The sequence below is a fragment of the Passer montanus genome, unplaced genomic scaffold (assembly GCF_014805655.1).
Source record: "Passer montanus isolate IOZ18808 unplaced genomic scaffold, ASM1480565v1 scaffold48, whole genome shotgun sequence".
Lineage (NCBI taxonomy): Eukaryota > Metazoa > Chordata > Aves > Passeriformes > Passeridae > Passer > Passer montanus.
This window is the reverse complement of record NW_024369707.1, coordinates 2,933,433-2,955,768: the sequence shown is the minus strand read 5'-3', so window position 1 is coordinate 2,955,768 and position 22,336 is coordinate 2,933,433. Positions and strand designations below refer to the sequence as shown.

General features: G+C 40.5%; 1 protein-coding gene across 3 annotated transcripts in view; it reads right to left on the bottom strand.

The window, feature by feature from the left end:
* Nucleotides 1-22,336, bottom strand: part of TFDP2 (transcription factor Dp-2) — a 43,138-nt gene that overhangs the window by 5,457 nt on the left and 15,345 nt on the right. Inside the window, exons 3-10 of one of the 3 annotated variants that reach the window (XM_039722271.1) lie at nucleotides 20,888-20,954; nucleotides 15,042-15,145; nucleotides 11,791-11,912; nucleotides 10,284-10,331; nucleotides 8,870-9,032; nucleotides 8,198-8,344; nucleotides 5,961-6,029; nucleotides 4,181-4,332 (exon numbers count right to left, since the gene is read on the bottom strand). In XM_039722271.1, the coding sequence (XP_039578205.1) occupies nucleotides 4,181-4,332; nucleotides 5,961-6,029; nucleotides 8,198-8,344; nucleotides 8,870-9,032; nucleotides 10,284-10,331; nucleotides 11,791-11,912; nucleotides 15,042-15,145; nucleotides 20,888-20,954 (872 nt within the window). The remainder of the gene's footprint in view (nucleotides 1-4,180; nucleotides 4,333-5,960; nucleotides 6,030-8,197; nucleotides 8,345-8,869; nucleotides 9,033-10,283; nucleotides 10,332-11,790; nucleotides 11,913-15,041; nucleotides 15,146-20,887; nucleotides 20,955-22,336) is intronic. The other 2 variants (XM_039722272.1, XM_039722273.1) reach the window with 2 other exon arrangements.

The window sequence follows — 22,336 nt, the reverse complement described above, 5'->3', positions numbered from 1 at the left end:
GTTTTGGCACGTACTAAGGGTAAGCATCTGGAGTCCTGGTTTTCTGTAAAGGGTCCTTAAGGAAAGAGAAGTGCAATAAATGCTTTCTCTTTTCTGTGACTGGCATGCCTACAGGTTTAAAATGGCACATTCTCAATTAAAACAACTTCACCAGTGCAGGAACAAAGTTTAAAATTTTCTACTTCATTAAGCAGATTGAAAAGGGAAGAGGGAGACCTTAATTAAACATGAACCTTCACTTGCACTAAAGCCAATAAGGTCACCTGAAGCCCTGTCACTAAAATAACTATTTTGTTTTTCTGCTTTTACATTTCACTTTCTGTTCTAATGTGCAACTCTCCTCCTGTGAACTGACCTATTTACTTTGGTATCATTTTGCTTCTTTGGATGCAGCTAGAAAAGCAGTCTGTTCAGAGTCTTGTGTGTTCACAACCCACCGCTTCTGCTGCAGGACCCTCAAAATGTTTTTAACCGCATATAGAAGTGGAAATTGAGATATAAACTTCAGACAGCTTTAAGAAATGCAGGGCCATTTAGGCTGGCCTTACACTGTCATCACAGGTATTAAAAGCCTGGACAGTTCTGGTCTGTAAAATAAGGCTTGGTTCCCAGTACCTCCTTTCCTGCTGACAAAACCTTTATCCTTGGAAAAGCAACTCATCTGTGAGATACAGTCTATAAAAGATAACTGACTGGTGGGTCTTCCATTATCTCTCCAAGCTCATGTCACATGTCATTCTTCTTGCTAGGTTGTTTTCCAATACTTATTTTCTTATACCTGAACCAGGAAACTTGGAAGCTTTACTGCTCTTGAGTTTATACACAGAATTTTTAATTGGCAATCTAATGCTTTGTGCTGGGTGTAATTGTCAGTTACACACAGCATTTCTTCTGTGACTCATACCATATTACCTGTTAACCTACTGTTTATGTACCTTTATTTATTTCAGCATAATCACATTAAGAGGGAAAATAAGATGTGTTGCTATAATTTCAACCAGTACAATTACATTGCTGCTGCCTAAACTGGCACAGCTCAGTGCCATACTGAGCTACTACCAGCAAGCTGTAATTACTGACTCATAACTGAATTCCAATTTATGGCACGGGACCAAAAGCTGCATTTATTGATAGCTCTGCAATTCTCCCATGTCTTGTGGCCAAATACTGGATATTAGAAAGGAAGGTAACTTATTTTCCTTTCCCAGCAAGTTTCCAAATTGAGAAATTTACAGTCTCCAGTATTTTTCCAGTTTAGTTTCTAGCAGCCTGCAGTCACTGATACAGGAAATCCCTACACTTCTTCTATTTTGCTGTTAACAGCTTTTTGAGGATTTTCTTTCAGGCACTTGACGTGACCCCCTTCTGAACTTAAGTAAACTTTTAGCATGAACAAAATAAAATATTACTACTTGCATAGAGTGTTACAAAAACCTTCTTTTTGTCATCACCTGGTATCTTCTCTTAATGCCTCTCAATTTAATAAGCAACTGTGTGCAGCTATTCTCTATACATGTTCACCATATCACTCATGATTTTTGAGACACCTGGGAATCCACTGTCCTCTCCTTCCTAGGCCAAAGAGCCCATCTGTTCTGTCTGTCAAAGCCCTTCCACAGCCTCAGTCCTTCTTGCTGCCCTCCTGTGTCTCTCTTGGTTATGCCATAATTTTTTCCAAGAACATGAGAATGTGTAGTATTCCAGATATAAAGCACTAGATGCATCTAGCTTTACATTGTAGTCTTGCTGGTTTTCCTAGTAATTCCCAGCATGATTTTAGCTGTTACTGAGAAATCAACTTTAGTTCTCACAGGAATTATCTACTGGGCTACCCTGTTGTTATTCAGTACTACAAGCCAGGTCCAGAGGCTGTTAATACTGTGGATGCAAAGTTTGGGTACACTTCCAGTCCCTTTCCCATGCTAAGTGCAAATCTGATCACCAGTGATTTTAACCTGCATTTTCTGCTGCTACAGGCAATTCCTTCTGTAAGGGTACAAGAGGCCACTTCCTACATGTTCTTGCTAATATACAGCATTGTATCTCCAGTGCTGTACAAAATCTTCTGCATTTCCCCTTAGAGATGTTCTAATTTTCCAAGTTTCTGATACATCTATTGTGTCTGAATGCTTGTTTAAAACAAGGTATTCTGGTTACTTTTTCTTTCTTTTTGCTAGGACCAACAGCATTTATCCAGAAGTACCATATATGCTAAATACATTCTTCCTGTTTAAATGGGACCTACTTATTCAGCTGCCTCATCTTTAAAATTAGTTCTTAACTACTTCCTTTTTACCTGAAGACTTTGCTTTTCCTGCTCCGACTTTAGAAATGTCATTCCCAGCATGCTTCTTGGCACCCATCTACCTTCTCAAACCCTAAACAAAACTTGCCTAATAACTTTTTTTTAAAAAAAAATTATTTGTGAAACATTTCACTCTGTTTTGGCTGTTCTTGCATAGGAAAACACTTAGAGGACACAAACCTATTTTCCTTCTGATACTATATCACCCTTATATGTACGACATTTTCAAGCAATTACTTTCCTTTAGAAGTTCCTCTGTAAATTCAATTTTGAGTAGCTAATGCTGTAAGCTTAGCTCTTCATTGGACTTACTAACATCAGTACTTTATATAAATGTTGTTTGGAGAAGAAAGGAAAATGGATGCCCCTTAAAAAGTGGCTTTCAGTCTGGAACCAAGTGCAGAGCAAGCCCTCAAGCTGACCAGTGATGGAGTCAGGCAGCAGAAATATTCTCCAATTAACTCCAGACTGGGACTTCTCCAAACCAAGTCACCACCTTTGCTGACTGCCTTATTTAGCAGATCAGTGTAACAGTGGTTAAAACAGAGCAGTTTCTGGCACTATTTACCTATTACTGCTGCCACTAATTAGTTGCACAAATAATAACCCCAGTGGAAAGCTGGCTTAATTTGGGTTGTACACTTAATGACCTCCAGGTGACATACTACCACAGCTGAGTTATATAAATTAAAGTATCAACAACTTCAGTAATTTTGGTGTGCTCACTTTTAGTAAGAGTTTTCACACAGCTGGAGAGCACAGAAGCATGCTCTGGATCCCAAATGCCAGATTAACCTCTGACAACTCAAAGCAGCAGTTCTGAAGCTTCAGTATGAAATTGTTCTGCTTTTTAACACCTTCAAACCTAAATGGAGAGTCCTGTTTAAAAGAGCAGGAAGACATTTCTAGTGAGACTACAGAATAAGGGTATAATTATGCTAAATCAAAAATGATCCTAAATTTCCTAACTCGCTGAGAGAGTTCTCATGAGAGTATTCCACAAGTTTTGTGACATAATATATTGGACTTCAGCCTAATTTTCTACAAAAATTCAACTTTTAATAGTATTGCTGTTTTGCATGCTGGTGCATGGGTTACTAGAGTCTGTCTATTCTTGCTGTGTGATTGACTTGAAGTTCAGTACAGGATTTGCATACCACAGAGTGAAATCTGTAAGCTACAGTATTAGAGCAAAGCCAGCTATTTTCAGCTAATAAACTGATTGTAAGCCAATTACCAATTAACGTAACAGCACCTCAACTTCAGCCATATTTTCACAGGATGAAGAGCACAAGCACCCACAATTACATAACTGGAAGATTTTCAGATTAAATGTGAATGCAACTGTAGCAGTTTGCTCACAAAGACAGTATTACAAATTTCTGTATCTTCTCCTTCAAAGAACTTTTTGCTATTAAAAAAACTTTCAAAGTTATCATCACCTGGAGCATGTTACTTTTGTGTCACATGGATAATTTGTGTTTCTGACTGTGTGCATTTTTATGGCATACAAAGAGTAAGAATTCACATGGCTGCTTTAAAAGGTAGTGCTGTCCTAGTAAATGGTTTCATTCAGTTTCATTTCTTCTGTGTGGGGAATGCTCTTTGAAATGTCAGCCTGAAGTCCTTTTACAACAGTGAAAGTTGGCCTGTTTTAACTAGGGATTGTAAGGCGGTGTTAATAAACTCATCCATATTATTACTGCAGTTACATTAAATACTGAAAAAAACAACAAGCAACCCCCTGAAGTGACAGTTGCAAATGCAAATATAATAATCACTTCTAGTAAACTAGAAAAATTTCCCTCACTTGTTTGAGGAAAAATTCCAGTTCAAGAAAATAAAATAATAAAAATTAATTTCATAAACACTCACTTATCACTTGATATGCTGCAGTCTATAATTGTTCTTTTGCTAGTGTTGACTATTAAGAAAGGCAGCTGTATTGTGGAGGTCAAAGATGGAGGGCCTTGATTTTGCTGCTCATTTTGCTGATTTCTTTGTACCAAGTTTTTAAATGCTATTTGCTGTAAAACAAAAGAAAGAAAAAATGATCACTGACAATAAAAAAGCAGACATCAGTGTTTTCAGGAAATGAAACCTCATAGGTCTTATTTACCAACTCTTAATACCTTCAGCAATTTTTTGTCAAAAAGTGAGTTGTGGCCTTACTTTCTCTTAGCACTGGTGAAGTTCACCAGGAGCAGAAATTAAACCAAATTTTTGCACACATTTACTATTCCCCTCATATTCCCTGGAGAAGAAACAAGAAAGGAGCAGTAAGGTATGCTGGAGAATGCTTCCCCAATCCCTTTGAAAAGGCTCTGGAGTCAGAGGTCTTCTCTGGTACTTTTTATGTGTAACTGCCTCAGGGTAGGAGATAGCTACACTGAAACAAAAATTCCCCCACTTCCCATATCTGTATTTTTATTCTCTTTCCCTTCTCATCCATCATGTTCTCCTCTCTCTCAAAAGAATTAGTTTGGAAATTCTCCTCTGGGAGTTATTAAGCAGATGCTGTTTGTGACACCATTCTGTGCCTGCTGGTTTCTTGTATCTGACTGCACATGTATGAAAATGTGTGGGTTTAGGAAGTGTTATTTGAGGGACTAGAAGTCAGTGTACTCACCCACCTGAGGCACTGCTTATTCCATTTAAGGGGAAAAAGATGGACAGCCACAGTCTCAAAGGACTGGTAAATCCTTTGGCAATCAACACAATCAGGGCAATAATGACAGTTGTGGACAGTGAGGGAGTCAACTCCATCAATATTTGGACTAAAAGTTAGGAGGGCCTGAGTTGCCTTCTTTTCACTAGTGCAATTTCATATTCCTGTTGGAGGAGCTACTGATGTACTGGTCAGACAGAATCCCAACTGTACCCTAAGCAGAGAAACAGCTTCTGGTGACCAACAAAGAAGAAACATCAGATATTTGAAAGTTTCAGTGAATATCAATTACATTAAAATTGTCTCAGTGTAGCTGAACCAGCAAAAAAATATAGCCTTATTACCTGTAATCTCATAGAATCGTTTGATTACATTTAAATTACTAAAAGTCTGCACAGACTAGATAGAATGTTAAGGAATGCTTGTATAAATGCTATAAAATGTTACTTTCTAAACAAGATGCATTTGAAGTATATTTCAGCAATTAAATCCAAAAGTCATCTCAAAGGTATGTGAAAGTAAAGGTGTTGGATTTGCCAGCCTTCCACTCTTAAGATCCAGAAATGTTTATGTTCCCCAAAACAACTCTGCACACATTTACACAAGTTCTGTTGTGAACGTCATAGCTTAGGTCAAAGAGAAAATTTGAAGAATGACTCAGGGTAGCTCTGGGGGAAATTAAGAGTCAAAAAGGGTACTTGTGAGTTTTTCCCATTCCCAGTGAGGTTGGCAAAGCTTCAGCAGAACTCTTAGGAAAGCTTGTGGCACACGGATGGAGCGTGCTGGTTTCCAGCAGGCAAAACTGAACCACAGAGTGTCACAAGAGGTTCCCCCTACCAGAATCCAGACAGGTCACAGGGGTCAAACTTTTCTCCTTTGTATGTCACAGCTGTTAGTTAAATCTAGAAAGAACTTCAGAAGGTCTAACATGTTGGATTTGCACTTGATATTTTCATTTATGGGGAAAAAAATTAAAATTAAATATACCTGCAGTAGCAGTTCTTGCAGTTGGGCTCGCTTCTGCTTTATCCTTTCAATCCGCTTCTGTTTTTCTATCTTAAAAGATAAATGTAAATGCATCAAGATACTTGGTTACCTTGTCCATTTCCTTGTGCCAAACTGAACAGGCTTTCCTTACAATGGGGGCAAATTGCATGGGCATAAGAGTTTCTCCATTAAAAAGGTCTGGCAGACTGTAATGTTTTTCTTTGTCAACAATTTTAACTCCAGTAAGGATTTAATTATTACAAGAGACTTTTATGTCCCCCCCATTCTGCCTCTGTCTTGCACTGAGTGCAAATTGGCAGCAAATCAAGCACTTGCTCAAGGGGATGCTTTGGGTTTTTTTTTCTTTCTGCCCTCCATTTTTTTGGAATTGTGCATGCCCCACTGTTCTCCTAGCTGCAAGCTACTAGACATAAATATATGGAGGTTGGGCTTATGATCACCTGTATCTTACCAGTGACCTCCACTTTTTGTTTGACACTTGATTCACCTGACAAGACTGCAGCAACAAAAAGGGTTGAGGTACCATTTTCAATGGGAGCACAGCTCTTGCAGCAGTTCAGTTACTGCTGGCTGGTGTGGCCAAGCTCTGTGCCCAGGACACGCAGGGCTGGGACAGGCCAGAGCTGACCCTGCAGGCACAGCAGTGCTTGAAGTGTCCTCTGGGGCAGTGCTGAAGGACTGGACAGCAGTCATTGGGGCTGAAAGGGCTTTTTGCTCATCATCCTCTTTGGTGCCAGCACTATGTCACTGGCTCCCAAAATACTAGACTCTTAAATTACCTTTTCATTCAAGTGCTGAAACTAAATAATGTGCTCTTTTAAAACTTAGCTGGCCCAAACTCCTCTCTATCTTATTTACAAGGTTGCTTTTCTCCTGCCACACTCACACACTTTAATGTTTAACATGCATCTTTCAGTTGGCTTTCTGTGCTGGGACTCTTAGAACCAGTAAGCAGTACAGATATCATTCAGGCATCGTTTCTATATAACGAGCTCTTTTCATTGATTTTTGTGCTAGTAATCTTATTACGGATTTACATTGTAAGAACAGTTGCCACTTTATACAGCCTTAAAAGCAAAATTAATTCTGATTTTCACACCATGAAAATGCAGCTTTGTTTTACATTATTTTCTATTATGTCAGAGGAAGCAACATTTTTTGAAAAATATGCCTGGCTTCCATTTTGTGCATGTATAATCAGAGCCTGAAACAGTGAATTGCATATGATTATTGAAGATGAGACAATGAAATTCAAGTTCCATATTTATAACAATACCCTATACTGGAGACAATGCATTCACATGAATGCATGCAAAATGTAGATTCATCCAGAATTTAAAAAAAACATCCTGGAGCATAATGATTGAACACATCCTTGGATGGATGTATTTTTCAAGTTACTGTAATGCAAAAGGACAGTAAAAGCTTTTCTCCTACCACATCTAGAAAGACAATTGATGTAAATGACCCTGCACACAAAGAACTGTTCTGTACTGCAGAGGCACCCACCCACCTTTTAAGATACCTAATGTTCAAGTGTCACCAAGGGAGATGTATTTGCAGACAGCCGTTACAGCAGGCTGCAGTAAATACAGTGATTTGTGCTTTTTATTTATAGCACATTTGGCCTGAAGGACAGGCAACATTTGTGCACATAAATTCTGGCATCCCTACAAAAAACACTGTAACTCTTAGAGGGCTGAAAAAATAATAGAAATAACTGATAAGTAAAACTTCTTCTTGCTTTCTCTGGCAGATCATAAATAGTATTTGACATTCCAGCAGGAATTATTTTTCAATTTAATTCCCTTTGAATTATCTTTCCAAGTACAGACATTAATAGAGAATTGGTCTCATTTTAAATGTAAACCATTTTGTGACCATAACTGAACCATAAATTCTTTTGACTTTCTTCTGGTACTACAGACTTTAATCTTAAAAATAATCCCCGATTTAATCAATGACCATTTTTGTAAAGTAAACAGCTTAGCTTTTTTAAGAAACTAGATATAATGTATACTAAATGAAACTGAACTAAGCATGCACAAACATCTTTTTGCAGTTTATTCCAATATCAAAATTTGTATTTCCATAGTGCACAAACATCAAAACCAATCAGGTTCAAATTAAGAAAAAAAAATCCCTCTTCTAAAGAAGAGCAAGTGAATTATCACAACATGTGAACAAACCAGAATTTCCCATGTACCTCCCTTTACCTCTAGATTCTGACATTCCTGAGCTGAGTTTGTGGGAAGGCCGATCCACCGGATTTCCTTCTTCTCCTTTGAAATGATGTTCATTGCCATCAGGACGTTGAGGGCATCGTAAACTCTCCGTCTAATATTCTTCTGATCATAGGCCTGCTAAGAAACCAACACAACGCTAATTACAACCACAGAACTGAATTAAAAAAGGAAAACCAATTGAACTCATCTTCCACAGACATGGAGAAGATCAAATGCCAAATGGCAGTTCTGGTCAGAGTGGTGTGAAACCACAATCCTCCATCTGTGATACCCCCTGGACACCACATGAGCATGCTTGGCTGCAAATGGAAGCTTCAGGCCTTCCTGAAGCATCTCTGCAGGAAATTCCATCATGACAACTCTGGCACAGTTGAAAAGCCTGACAAGATCACATGTACAAGAGTAGCCTTTTCTTAAAGTGAATTATTCTGGCAGATTCCTCTACTTTGTTATAATTTAGAGGGAGTTCAATTCTTCATCTCAATTCTATATTTTTAGATTTCAAAGGGTAAGTCTTTATATTTGAGAACTAGTTAAGTGAAGGAGTGTATGGACTGTGGCAGGACAGTGCAGAAACAGAATTCCATGATAAAGCAGACAAATCTGTATTGGTATAACAAAATTCACCACATATTTGCTTACTGAATCGGTTGCGAGGTGGCTGTTAGAATTTGTGAATTCTGATACGAGCTCATCAGCGACTTCATTGTACGAAGTTGTTCCTTTGCGTTGAACTTTTTCACAAACTTTCATTGAAAAATGCCTCAGACCCTTCCCATTTTTATCTCCTTTCTTGCTTCTCTTACTGAAAAGAGAAAAGTATTATTTTAATACACTGAATGTTAATAAGCTACTTTGTTACACAGAAAAAGGTCTGCATTTTGTAACAGAAATCTGGATGATCTAAATGAAAAATAAAAGTTTTGCATCAATTTCTTGTTTCTTAGAAGTTGGCAAAAAAGTGCACCAGAGCCCCTTCCCCTTTCTTGACTATTTCTAAATTGGTAGCATTTGAGCACATGCTACTGGGAAGATGCTTAAAATGGATTTGTAATTCATATCCAGGTAGTCTCACAAAAGAACAACCAAAAAAATGATGAAAACCCCACAAGGTGCTTATGTATGTGGAGGCCATGTTTATGTGAAGCTCTCATATGTGTGCCTAAATTAGAAAGGCTCAGACATCTCTATGGAATATACAGCAGGAGATACCAAACTTGGTCATTAGGGGAATTAAGGTGTGTCCATCATAGAATATATCCACATAAATACATCATAGTATATATACATATATACATATATACATATATATACACACACATCATAGTATATATAGATATATACATACATACACATATATATATGTATGTAATACACACACACATATATATATGTATGTATATACACACACATCACAGTATATATACATATATATACATCTATTCTATGATGTATCCATCACAGAACAGATACAAGAATCTCTTTTATGGAGAGTAAGTACAAAGTCATTAAGGGCTTTAAGATGCCAAATTAAGAATTGGCAAACTGTCAGGGTTATTTTCCATTCACTTTTTTCCAGAAAAGGTAAGGGAAATAGAAAAAAACCAGGAGCAGTTGTTTTTATCACACAAACTAGATCTGGATGTGTAATTCAATAGAAGCCTTTAAAAAGTTCAGCTGTGTTGTTTTTGTTTTTTCTTTTTTTTTTTTAATTAGTCTCATGGTTTCATTTGACAATGTGTTCCAGGGAGAACTGTTATTTTACAGAAAAAAGGGTCCTGTCAGCAGTAAAAAGCAAAAGAAACTATTAAAAAAAACAAGAATGGTTTTCAAAATTGCGAATGTATCTAAGAAAACAGAATACACGTAAAAGAAACAAAAAAGAGTAAAAAGGAACACCAGCAGACTAAAAAAAGCCCAACACAGCTTTGAGTGAAAACTGCTGAAAGCAGGAACTGGGCAGTTATGTTTCTGAAAGACAAATCCAAAGTAAAGCAGGTAAAAGGTGTGGTATAGCAGGTATTTATACATAAAATACACATTCAGAAACACTCACCTTTCTGAAAAATCTGACTCTATAATTTCTTGAGTCCGTTTCCGCTCCCTACAACAAGACAATTCAAACTTAAGTTGAAAATACCATTATATCTATGGACCACTAAAATCAGTGTCTGTGGGGCCTAGCTGGTTCTAGTGTTTGCTGTTACATGTTTACTGAAAGGGAAAAATACAACACACAGAGCTTGACAAAATTTGAGGGAAGGTGGTTAGGACTTGTGGAGGAAGTTTGTGGAGCTCACTGCCAGACAAATTCTATTCCAAATTTTACCATGCTTTGCCCACAGGAATTAAGGGAAGTCACTTCACCTGGAACTACAGGAAGTGTGCTGGTGTGAGCTCGATGTCCAAAGTCCATCAAAATGGAGAAGCTGGGCTGCTCTGAAAATTCCTATTTAAAATTCCTCCATATGGAAGAAAAATGTCTTTAAACAGTGCTTAAAATATATTCTCTATTTTCAAGCCAGTGAATGTTTAGGAATCTTTAAACAAAACCCCAAGGTTAAATACTAAACATATTCCTGTTAGAGCTGATGCATACAGAGCTGAAGACAGACTCTGAAGAAGCAGCTGCCATGAATTTTCAACAGCAGCAGCAGGCTGCAATCATTGGCCATTCCTTATCCTCCAGTTTATTCCCCACAGCAAGCAGGAGCTGCTTTCCAGCCCAAGGCAGGGCCCCAGAACTGTGCTGAGCTGGGGCACATTGTGCCCCTGTGCTTTCCAAAGCTGGGCTCCCAGCACAGACTTACACACTGAACACCTGACACTGCTGGGAAGGAAACTAAACAAAAATGATGGGTTTGAAAACCTGTGCTTGAAAGCCAGCACTCTTTGTTTGTGTGATCCAGAATGCACAACCAGGCCTCTCCCTCGGCAGCACCACAGGGATTTCTGTCCGTGGTGCTTAACTGGGGCTGAGCAGCTGGGGCCGGGGTGCCCTGGGCTGGCAGTCAGTGAGCTGTGCCCTGCTCTGCACACCAGGCTGCCAGAGCCTGTGCCAGCCCTGCCACTGAACGTGTTCCTCTCATTTTGGAAATAATTTGGAGTCTGTGAAGTAAACAATGGGGAAAGCAAGCAGTCTTCTGAAGTGTCTTCAGCAACAGCTCACTACCTCAGTTCAGGAATCCCACAGACCCTTCCTAAGCTCTGTTCCTCAAATGAAAATATGGCCTATTGCATGGACTTCTGCTTGCATCACTATTGACTCGTCTGTCTGGAGTCACCTCGAGACTTTTATAGATGAAGCAAAAGATTAAGCTCATTGGAAGTCCTGTGACTCGACTTGGACAGTACACAAACAGAAGGATGGTGCTGCTTGGTGGTCGTGGTTGATGCACTGCCACAAGGCTGCTCTGGGAATCCCCACCACTGAAAAGCACATGCCATACTCCAGTTAGTTGTGCAAGAACTAGAAACTGTAGGCCAGCACAGATTCAACAGTATAAATAATGGAAAAGAGCAGAAGAGATGCTCAGCCATCTTTAAGTGAGACAAAGGCTTACCCTGGGACCCAGCCGGACGCCTCCGTTATGTGTGTCTGAGTGACCATGGCTGGAGCGGGGCTGTACGGGCTCCCAATCAGAACACCCCCTGAGCTGCTCAGTCTTTGTGGTGTGCTTATGATCTGTAAAATTTAGCAATAAAAACCACAGCTCTCTAAAGAAAACAGAGGTAACTACAGCCCAAAATTCATACTGAGCATTGCACTAAGTAATAATAATTCTGTACCAGAAGCAGTCACAGTATACAGAAGAGATGGCATCAGAAGATCTTCATGCAGCAAAGCCATTACAGCTTGGCTACAACTGCCAAGCTTCCTATTAGTTGTACCACATTACTGTATCATTCACATGGACAAGAACCAGACAAATGATTCCAAGTAATTCCTAGGTATGGCAGATAGGATCTGTACCTACAGCCACCCAATTATTTCTTCATGAGTACATCTAGGCAACTTCTTGATCAATGTAATCAATACAGCCTTCTTTCTTTCCAATGGATTTGTCTCTTCTAATTGTCTATACAAAAGACAGTCTGAGCTGCAGGCAAAGCATTTCCTGCAGCTTCTAGCATTCACAAGATCCCAAGGGACTCTGGCAATGAATTGTACCTACAGAATTCAATGTAAAGTCTCTATGGTATAGATAGAATTTACATTTATGCAAACCTGCTGAAACTGTAGACACACTGGTTAACACTGACACCCAGTCTCAACTTTTAAATCACATCCAAGTTCATTTTCAAAGTAGGTTACCAGAATAATTTAAATATTATTTAAAAATGAAACAGTATTGAAAAAGCTAATCTTTAAAATAAAGCAAATTTAATTATTTTGATTCCATGATGGTAAGATTCAAATCAAAGCTTCTTGGACAGTGCTTTCCACTCCTGTATCTTACCTAATATTTTAAAACTTTGTTTTATTTTACTACATTTATTTTTGAATAGTGACTGTACTAAACTTTGTGATTTCCTTTACTATTTAACTTATTTAACACCTGTGTAAGCATCCCAAGGCCCTCAGGTAACTAACTGTTGTAAGTATATGCTGTAAGTATAGAGCAGATATATAGGTACTGCAAGTGTGTACATATATATATGCATATATATACAAACTAGAGATAAGTATACAGCATTTATATGGTATCCATCACTGTTGTTTAGAGAAGTAGAAAAATGTTATGTGAAGAATTCCCCATTTCCTTAGCTCATTGGGCATTACTTCACATCTGCCCTGGTACCACGTTTGACTACATACACGTCTTTTTTGTTTTAAAGATATAAATTATCTCATTTATTGTTTGCAAATGTACAGCTTGACAGAACCCAGGGAAAAGAGAACTTCAGAGAAACCAAAACACAGGTACAGGTTATGTATTTCCTGGTTGGGGCTGGAGAACCAAAGTCACCTGGCTTTAGCCATTGCAGGCAGGCACAGGAAAGGTCACTTCTGTCACCCGGCTGCTGCTCCGGCCTGGGCAGAGGTGCCAGGGGCTGTGACTGGGCAGAGGTGACAGGAGCTCAGCCGTGGCCGCAGGTGTCAGTGGCTGTGACAGGTGCCAGGGGCTGGTTGGTGACAGGAGCTCGGCCGTGGCCGCAGGTGCCAGGGGCTGTGACTGGGCAGAGGTGACAGGAGCTCAGCCGTGGCCGCAGGTGTCAGTGGCTGTGACAGGTGCCAGGGGCTGGTTGGTGACAGGAGCTCGGCCGTGGCCGCAGGTGCCAGGGGCTGTGGCAGGTGCCAGGGGCCGGTTGGTGTGACAGGAACACGGCTGTGCCCGCAGGTGCCAGGGGCTGTGGCAGGTGCCAGGGGCCGGTCGGTGACAGGAGCACGGCTGTGCCCGCAGGTGCCAGCGGCCCGGGGCACCGAGAGCCCGGCCCGGCCCGGCCCGCGCTGCCCTCTGGCGGCACGCGGCCGCTCCTGCAGCGGCTCTGCGCCGCTTGAAGGACCCGGAGCGGCCCCAGGGCCTGGAAGCCACGGTGGGGAAATAAGGCCTAAATAAATAAATTAATCAAGCAGGGTGTTGCTGACACAGGCAGATGCTGAGGGAGCGCTAACATTGCCACTACTGAGAGCTCGGGAGCGTTGGCTTTTAAACAGCCTGGCACAACACAGCTGCATGCTGGGTGTCTTGGAAAGCCTGCGTTAATGGCTATTCATTAAGAAAATGTTTTCTGAATATAGATCTGTTCTTGCAAAGCAGCAGAATAAAAGGATTTAAAAAAACCAAAAAAAAAAGAGAATAAAAATGGTGTGTTTCACATCACACAGTAGCTTTTGCAACTTCTACCTGCTGTAGAACCTGAACTGCAAGCAGGGCTCACTGAAACCAAAAGCAGGGCTTGAGAAGTCAGTCATAAGAGTAGGAGTGCATTAAGTGAGTGCTCTCCCTGTTGTGGGCTGTTTATTGCACTGGCAGGACACATCCTCAGGGGCAGAACTGTTCCAGTGCAGTGCCACAGGGCACAGCCTGTGAGGCAGCTGTTCCTGGCAGGCAGCCCCCTGGCCATGCTGGGGACAGAGCTGTGTGAGCAGCGAGTGCCACGGGGCTGGCTGTGACGTGTGTGCCCCTATGCCCAGCTGGGACAAACCCCCAGAGAACACTGCTCAGGTCAAAAAGGCCCAACGCCATTTTTATGAAACACATCAAACTGCTCTGTACTCAGGCTAAGTGCTTGGCAGGAGGCATCAGGTTACTAGAAACTGTTCACAGTATTGCCTATTTAGCTCCCTGGCCACCAGTAACTCTAATTTTTTTCTCAAAACTAGATCCAAAATCCCTGGAACATCAATATACATATACAATTATCATGGACAGGAAAAGAGAGTTTTAAGAAGAGTAGTTTCAACAAGTTTAGAATTTCTACTAACACATCAAAGACATTCTCTGACAATTCTGGAGATTTACTGGTGAGAACATGACTCAAAACATTCAAAGTGTATCCTCTCAAATAATGAGGGGATTTTCTTAATACACTTTGAGTAATAGTTAAAGTGTCAGCTGGTAAAGCTGTTTCAATTTCCAGTGAAAGCCCAGGAGACAGGTACCCCCTAAGGGCACACACAAGGGCACTGCTGGGAGTGGCAGTTCGGGCATGCCAGGCCTGCTGTGCCCCCAGGCCAGCACCCTCCCATCCAGGTGGGGAACTGTGGCTGAGGCAGGAAGCAGCAAGTTCCTCTCGTGTTCCTGTCTTACACCACCAGGAAGTCACAGCCAGTTGCACAAGCTGGCATTACTGGGGTTGCAAAACTTACCATTTGGGGTCCAACATTCACATTGATTGGTCCCAAGGTTTTTGGCAAAATCTTAGTCGGAGAGTTGGTGCTGGAAACTGGCAATGTGATTACTGAAATATTACCTAAAAAGAATGGTAAAAGGAGACTTTTAAATTATTTCCTTAGTAACGTGTGAAAAACACTTTAACAAATTCTCACATCACTCTAACGCTTTGGAATCAGGTTGGCTTTGTTTCATTTGCTGTGAACACACGCTCAGGTAACCTCCAGACCTCTCAGCAGATGTCACAAGGACACCTCACAAAATTACACCTTCACTATTTTACTTTTATTATTTTTTATTACATGTATTTTATTTTCAGAAACAATTTATTCTTGCTTAAGACAAAGAGCACACAGCCTGACATTCCTCAGCATTAGAAGTGAAAATTAATAAGAATACTTCTAAAAGAAGCCAACATACAAATCCCACTTACAATCATAATCACGTGTACAAAATATGCATCCCTAAACCTTCAAAGCCTTAACCATTCCTCACCTGACTGTCCCAGAGCGTTCCACAGTCATTGCTGATGTAAGCCAAGCACAGCCTGCCCTGTACAGATGGAAGTGATGCCTTTAGAACTCACCTACAGTCGCAGAGCAGGCAGCCGGATGTCACAGTAAAGTCTCCTGTGCCATCTCCAGTGCAGGGTGTTCTCATCCCAAGATGTTTATCATTTCTGTGATCCCAAACTGCTTATGGATCTAAATCATCCTGCCTTCCACAGAGAAGAGCAGCTCTATGCTGACAGCCCCAAAATACTGCTGCTCCTCCTCTATCCCAAACTGCATCTTGTATCTCGATTATTTGGAATTAATGTTTAAAGCAAAACTGTTGCAGCACCACTGCTACTCCTTGGGTGTTCAAACTGTTGTGCACAAGCCACTCAAAGTCCTGAGCATAGTGGCTTATCCAAGTGCCACAGTGGTGGCAGCAGCTCCTTCCTCTGTGACAGCTTCACATCAGGAGAGCTGGCACCGATCAGTGAAACACCAGCCCCTGTTCCTACACACAGCCTGGGGAGGGATGGGCTCTGAGGCACAGCCACATGGAAGGGAGAGCTGCCACTGCCTGTAATCCAGAGTCAGCCGGGGTCTAGCTGGGATCATGAGGACAAGGAGAGGTTCCTGGAGAGCTACTCATGTTCTCTGGCACTGCAGACAGCAGCTGAAGGCATCTGAGGTGACAGGTCCCTTCAGAGCAGCACAGGCACCAGCCCTCTCCCACAGGAGCCAGCCAACACTCAGCTTAGCCCACATGGCCCAGGCTGACTCAGTGCTGCTACACATCCCTGCTCCCCCGTCTCTTCTCACATCACCTGTTCACCTCCACTGCCCAGTTTTCTTTTCTCACTTGGTCCTGAATCATGGTCTCTTTTTTTACATTTTATTTTAGTACACCTGTTTTCCATGAGGTTACTGAAAAATTATAAATTCAACAAAGTAACCTCTCTGCAATAGGAAGCAGAAGCAACACAACTGAGAGGAAAAAGGATCTTATCTTCTGTAGTTACAGCACAGAAGTAGAAAAGATGTAGATTTATGTGAAGTCTCACCTTCATAAGAAATATTCAACGGATATATGAGAAATACAAACAAATTGAAACTAGGATGTTCTAATGTTCTGTGTTGATTCTTTTGGCATCTGGAGTAATACTACTACTTAATATTAATTTTCCAAAAGGGAAATCTATGTCTGAAAACATCTTCAGAAGCAGCTTGCATCTCTACTCAATAAAATGAATCAATTATTCACTCATGTAACTCACCTAGAAAAACAAATATAAACCTTCCACACTTGCAAACCCACTCCCTCCAGTAAATCTTTGCTCTGTTATGAAACATCTTTTGTGGGGTAGTGCCAGAGAGCACAAGACAATAATTCATTATTTACATACACTGTGTTCCCATGCTGAGCTGAACAGTTCTCTCACTTGCCAGTTTTACTTTTGCTATAGGATTTTGCCCAGGATTTCCCAAGCTGTGCCAGCGTATTCCATCAAAACCTAGTCTCTCCCCTCATTCCAGGCTGTTGCCATCAATGACGTGTCACTTCCAGCACTGCTGTAGGAATTTTCCTCTTTTCTGCTGCAACTGAAACTTTTGACCCCTCTACCTCCAAGATCAGCTCTCACACTATTTCTCCTTGTCCCTTTTCTTACCAGGGAAAAGAAATAAATTCCTTTCTCTGGTGTTGACAGCGTAAGGCCACATGGCCAAGTGCAGTAAAATTGTGCAATGTCGGTTTTGGCTCGCAGCTCCTTCACCACAGGGCTACCCCCCAGAGCTGCCTGCAGCTGCTCCTCCCAGGCTGCAGGAGGCCCTGGGCTATCGTGTGTCCGTGCCAGGGTGGCCTGTGGGGCTCACAGCACTGGCAGTGCACAGGGCAATGCACAGGGCCACCCACCCCATCCAGCTCCGGGCACAGCCTGCTCCCCTCCCAGCAGCTGCCAGCCTGGCATCCACGGCATCCACGGGATCCAGCTGCACCTGTGCCTGCTGAGAACACTCATGGATGGACTTCCCTCACACACACATGCAGAGCCATGGCCAAAGCCACACAGACCCACCAGATTCACTGAGCAGCCTGGGAAAAACCACTAATAAACCACTAATTAGCAGCTACTGCTGCACTGTGCCTTCATTTACAAGGCTCCCTGGATCATGGAACACTGTCACCACTGGGGTAACTTCAGTAAATACAAGGGTCATTCAAATGACCTGATCTTGATTTTAAATAGACATTTGCTTACATTTGGTGTGTGTTTATATGGCTTTTTGGACAGTTACTGTCAATAAAAAAGATTTTCATCTTCTAATCCCTACACAAATCCCTCATTTGGCAGCAGTACTGTCAAAACAATCTTAAGAGTTGACCAAGTTGTCAAGAAATGTTTCCCTGCCCTTGTTCTTACTTTTAATTTTCTTCATTGGCAAATATAAATATGTGGATGTGTAGATTTTAAAATACAGATAGGATGAAAAAGAACCAGTTTGTTTTTATAAGTGAGGTATTTCTTATCCACAGTGGCCAGAAAGAAAGAACAACCAAATTCTTCACAGTAAGAGGTTGCTTTTTGTGTTTGTCAGCAGTTGAAAACATAGTAAACAAAGTTTTATCAATTACAAATAAAATATTCCTCCCTACCATTTTCTTTTTTCCCAAATAGCATCATGTTGTAGCTACTCATGTAACCTCAATTGCTTCAAATATTATTATTATATCATTATATTATTATATTTAGGAGGAAGCAGATGCGACAAAACATTCAACAGATTTCAATATTCAACTGAAAGCAGAAATATCATCAAACTAACTATATATACTATCACAAAGCAACTGCAAAGGCTTTAAACATGACCAAATTCTAACTAAATGCCAAGTCTTAATAAGACCCATCATTTGGGGACAAAAAAGATTACACTGATTTATGTCCCGGGCACAAGAGCAGTGAGTACAGTGATAAGCTGGACACAATGAGACCCATCAGCCTCGAGTCACGGTAATCTCACTGCACGGATGGAAAAGGTCAGCACAGATGGATCAAACTGCAATGATTTGTATAATAATACTCAGTTCTTATATAATGTTTCTCAGCAGTACTTTCAAGGCACAAAGGAGGTCAGTGTCATTATTCCTATTTACCTACGGAAAACCAAGCACATGGGAAAGAAACCCACTTAAAACTCTCATAGGGAGGCTTTAACTGCAATACACAGAGAGCCATCCCAAACTGAGCCTCCCCAGCACTGAAGCAAATTCAGAATAACAATCCGACTGTGGAGATATATATATATATATATATGTGTGTGTGTATGTTTCTCTCAGAACAAAAGTGCTTTGCTTCTACATAAATTATTTTTCCATTCTTCAGTTGCCACTATTGTTGCTTCTCAGGGAGAGAAATCAGTGTTGCTATAATTTCATATTTTTACAAACCATCATTGCTACATAACTATTATTCTTCCTGACATTTGTGCAATAATTTTACTGGCGCACAAAAAGAAAAAATCAATTTAAATGATCTTCAGCTTGAAGCAGTCACAGATAAAGTTACTCATGTTTATGTACATGTATGCTCACATGCACACACAAAGCAGCTCACCAAACTCAGTTTAAATCATTATGTGCCACCCTAAAAAGGTCTAATTTCACATAAACAACATGCATTCCTATACAAATACGAAGCTAAAGAGATGTTAGTGATTTTTTTTCCCCTGTATAACTAAATCTGTTAGGTCTGCAGCTCAGTTACAAAGATAATCAGAAACAATTCAACTGGAGAATCTATAGAATCTGTCACAGCCAGTTTGAAGGAGACCATGGCTGATGGGGAGCATAGCCCAACCAGCTGGGGCTACACACAAAGCTTACATCAACAAAAAACCCATTGAATTTTCAAACAAAACACCAGGGAAGTGGTGGTAATTTGGATTTCATATTCAGAGCTCTAAACAAATGTCCACTTTTTAAATGTGTCTCAATGAACAGCCATTTTTAATAATACAGCCTACAGCTTGACAATGATGGCAAAAACCCCAGCTCAGAGCTGTGAGACATCAGCAGCCCATTAGGATATTTTGGAATAACATATGTGATGTGTCCTCAGGATCTTCTAATACACTAAGATAGATCAGTAAATTTACTGATCTCCAAGATCAGTATGATAAAAGCATATAGAAAAATGGAATTATTATTGCATTATTAGTACACAAGTATTTTCTTGGTAAATTTCTTTGCATTGCACAAAATTACTGGGCTACAAACCTAAATTTAAAAATTCCATAGAGATGAAATCAAAGAGATCTGTAGAAAAGAAAAAATAAAATGGGGCAGACAATTTTTCAATGTACTTCAGGCTTACACTGAGCAGTACAATTTCAGTCTTTTACTGTTCAATTTGAGACAAATCTGCAGGAGTTAACAGCTGTATGAATCTGAAAGTACCAGGCACAGGTCTATGGATTACTGCTTTTGATGTCTTGGTCATTTTAGCAGATCTCTTCAAGCATACAATGAAGTAGTTCTCTTACAGCAGCCCTGAGCAGTAAGTTTTTAAAACACCAGTCCTGTCAGGACAAAGGCCTCCACCAGTTTGTCATGTTCTGAAAAGTTTAGAAAACTAGGAAGATACTGTAGCTCCAGCCATTTTCTGTTTAGCTGTCTCAGTTTTTCAGTCTCTTAGGTTTGATGGCATCAGCCAAAAATCAACCTTCCTGCTACTACATGCACTGGATTATTGCAGTGGATAACAGCAAACCAGTATTTACTTTGAAAGGTTGATTGAAATGTTTCCTGAACTGCAAATCCTTGAGTCTTCTAATATAAATAAGGGGTTTGTTTTACTGGAATACCATAGCTGTTATGACTGATCATAAATTGTTTTTGAGTCAAAAGTGATTAATCTAGAAGTGCTAAGATAAAACAGGACAGGACAAAACATAATTATTATTGTAAATTGTGCAGAACATTTAGAAAGAAGTATGACAACATGTTTTAGCCTTCTCTGTCATTTCTGTCACAGAATCAGGGAATTTTAAGGGTGGACTAGAAATCAGGAAATTCAGCATATTAGTCACCATTGAGGAATGAAAAAAAAGGGCTTATGTTATCCTCTTATTATTTTTATTACACCTTCTTTTCTCCTCTGAAATCCTGAAGACCTTCCCATCTTTGTACTGACACTTACATGTCAGTATTAAACAACTACTGGTGGGGATGTTTATTTTGAACATTTAAATTCTGAGTATCCCAAATATGAATCAATCATATATTGCAGTGAAGGAAGTCTTAATGTATGTATTGAATAGAATTCTCTTACCTTTTGTTGGACTCTGGTTCTGATCTATAAATCCTTTCAAGTCTCCATTTGTGGAAGTCACACCAACCTGAACAAAACATTTACGGAGTCTTAAAATATGATAAACCTTTCTATGTTTTCTATAATGCAATAATATTATGAAAGCAACTTTGTGCATTATGAAATATCATAATCCTATGGACAGTAGAGTCTTACAAGTGTATGAGACTCAAGGCAAGATATGCAGGACATTTGGAAAGTCTATTTTCAACTAAGTTGTTACCTAAAACCACCCTGAATATTCTGACTGTGTACTACATGTACCCAAGCAGCCCATTCTGGCTATTATGGGGTAAGGCACCATCCCCTCCAAGTCAAAGGCCACCAATAACACAGCAGAAATCTGCCCGTGCCCAATTGCCTCCGCACTCAGCTGCACAGTCTGCAGCTATGAGATGTGCCTTGAAGCATTCTAAATACATTCCCTACTCTTCAGAGATACACTGATTTACTGAGGGGAAGTTACTGGGGACATGGAAAACTTAAATCTTATACAGAATGGTGCAACTCAGACTTTAGCATGCACACAAAGCATAGGAAGGTGTAGTTTGTACAGAAAAATACAAGATCATCTTGGATGAGGAAGGGAAGAGGTGGGAAGTCCCTCATATATCAACTTCTTTTAAAAATATTATAAAATTTCACTATTTCTGTAAATCATTGGGACAAATGGGTCCACTATCCAAGTTAAAAGGAGGCAATCATATGATGAAGGATCAAACATTTTGCTTTATTTTACAGATATATGTAGCAATAATGGAACCTATGCTAGGGCCACTTCAAAAATTTTAACATACTCCAGTCAGAGCATCATTTAATTTTAGGTAAATTAAACTTAACTGAAATAAACTACACAAAAGAATATCTACTATAAGCATTCAGTCTCTCAATTCTGATTAGAAACCTTGTATTCAGCAGATAATTTTTGTAGGGGAAAATCTGCACACAGCATTGTGACAGTCTCTTGAGAATACTTCTGCTCAGATTTTTTCCCCATCAGGAGACACGTAAGAAGATGAACTGCTCCTGCACTGCTGTGATTGTAAAACACTGCCCAGATGAGCTCAGTTGTGCTGCTATAAACAAACCCTTCGAGATGCTCAGCACAGCCCTCAGTTCATTCAGGCACTGTCACATCGGAGTGGCTCTTTCCTGCCCTTCCTGGCACACCCAGCCGGATCCTCCTGCACCGGCAGGCGCTGTGGTGTCCCCAGACTGTGTCCAAGGGCTGTCCCACCTTCCCTGCCACTCCCGGGCTGTCTCCCAGCAGGTGGCACCGGTGCAGCAGCGATGCAGCAGCGCTGGGGAGGGCCCGGGCTGGAGCAGGGCAAAGGGAGGAAGACATGAAACAAACCACAACATCTCCTCAGCACAGTTTGGAAGCAGATCCAGGAAAAGAGCAGCACTCCA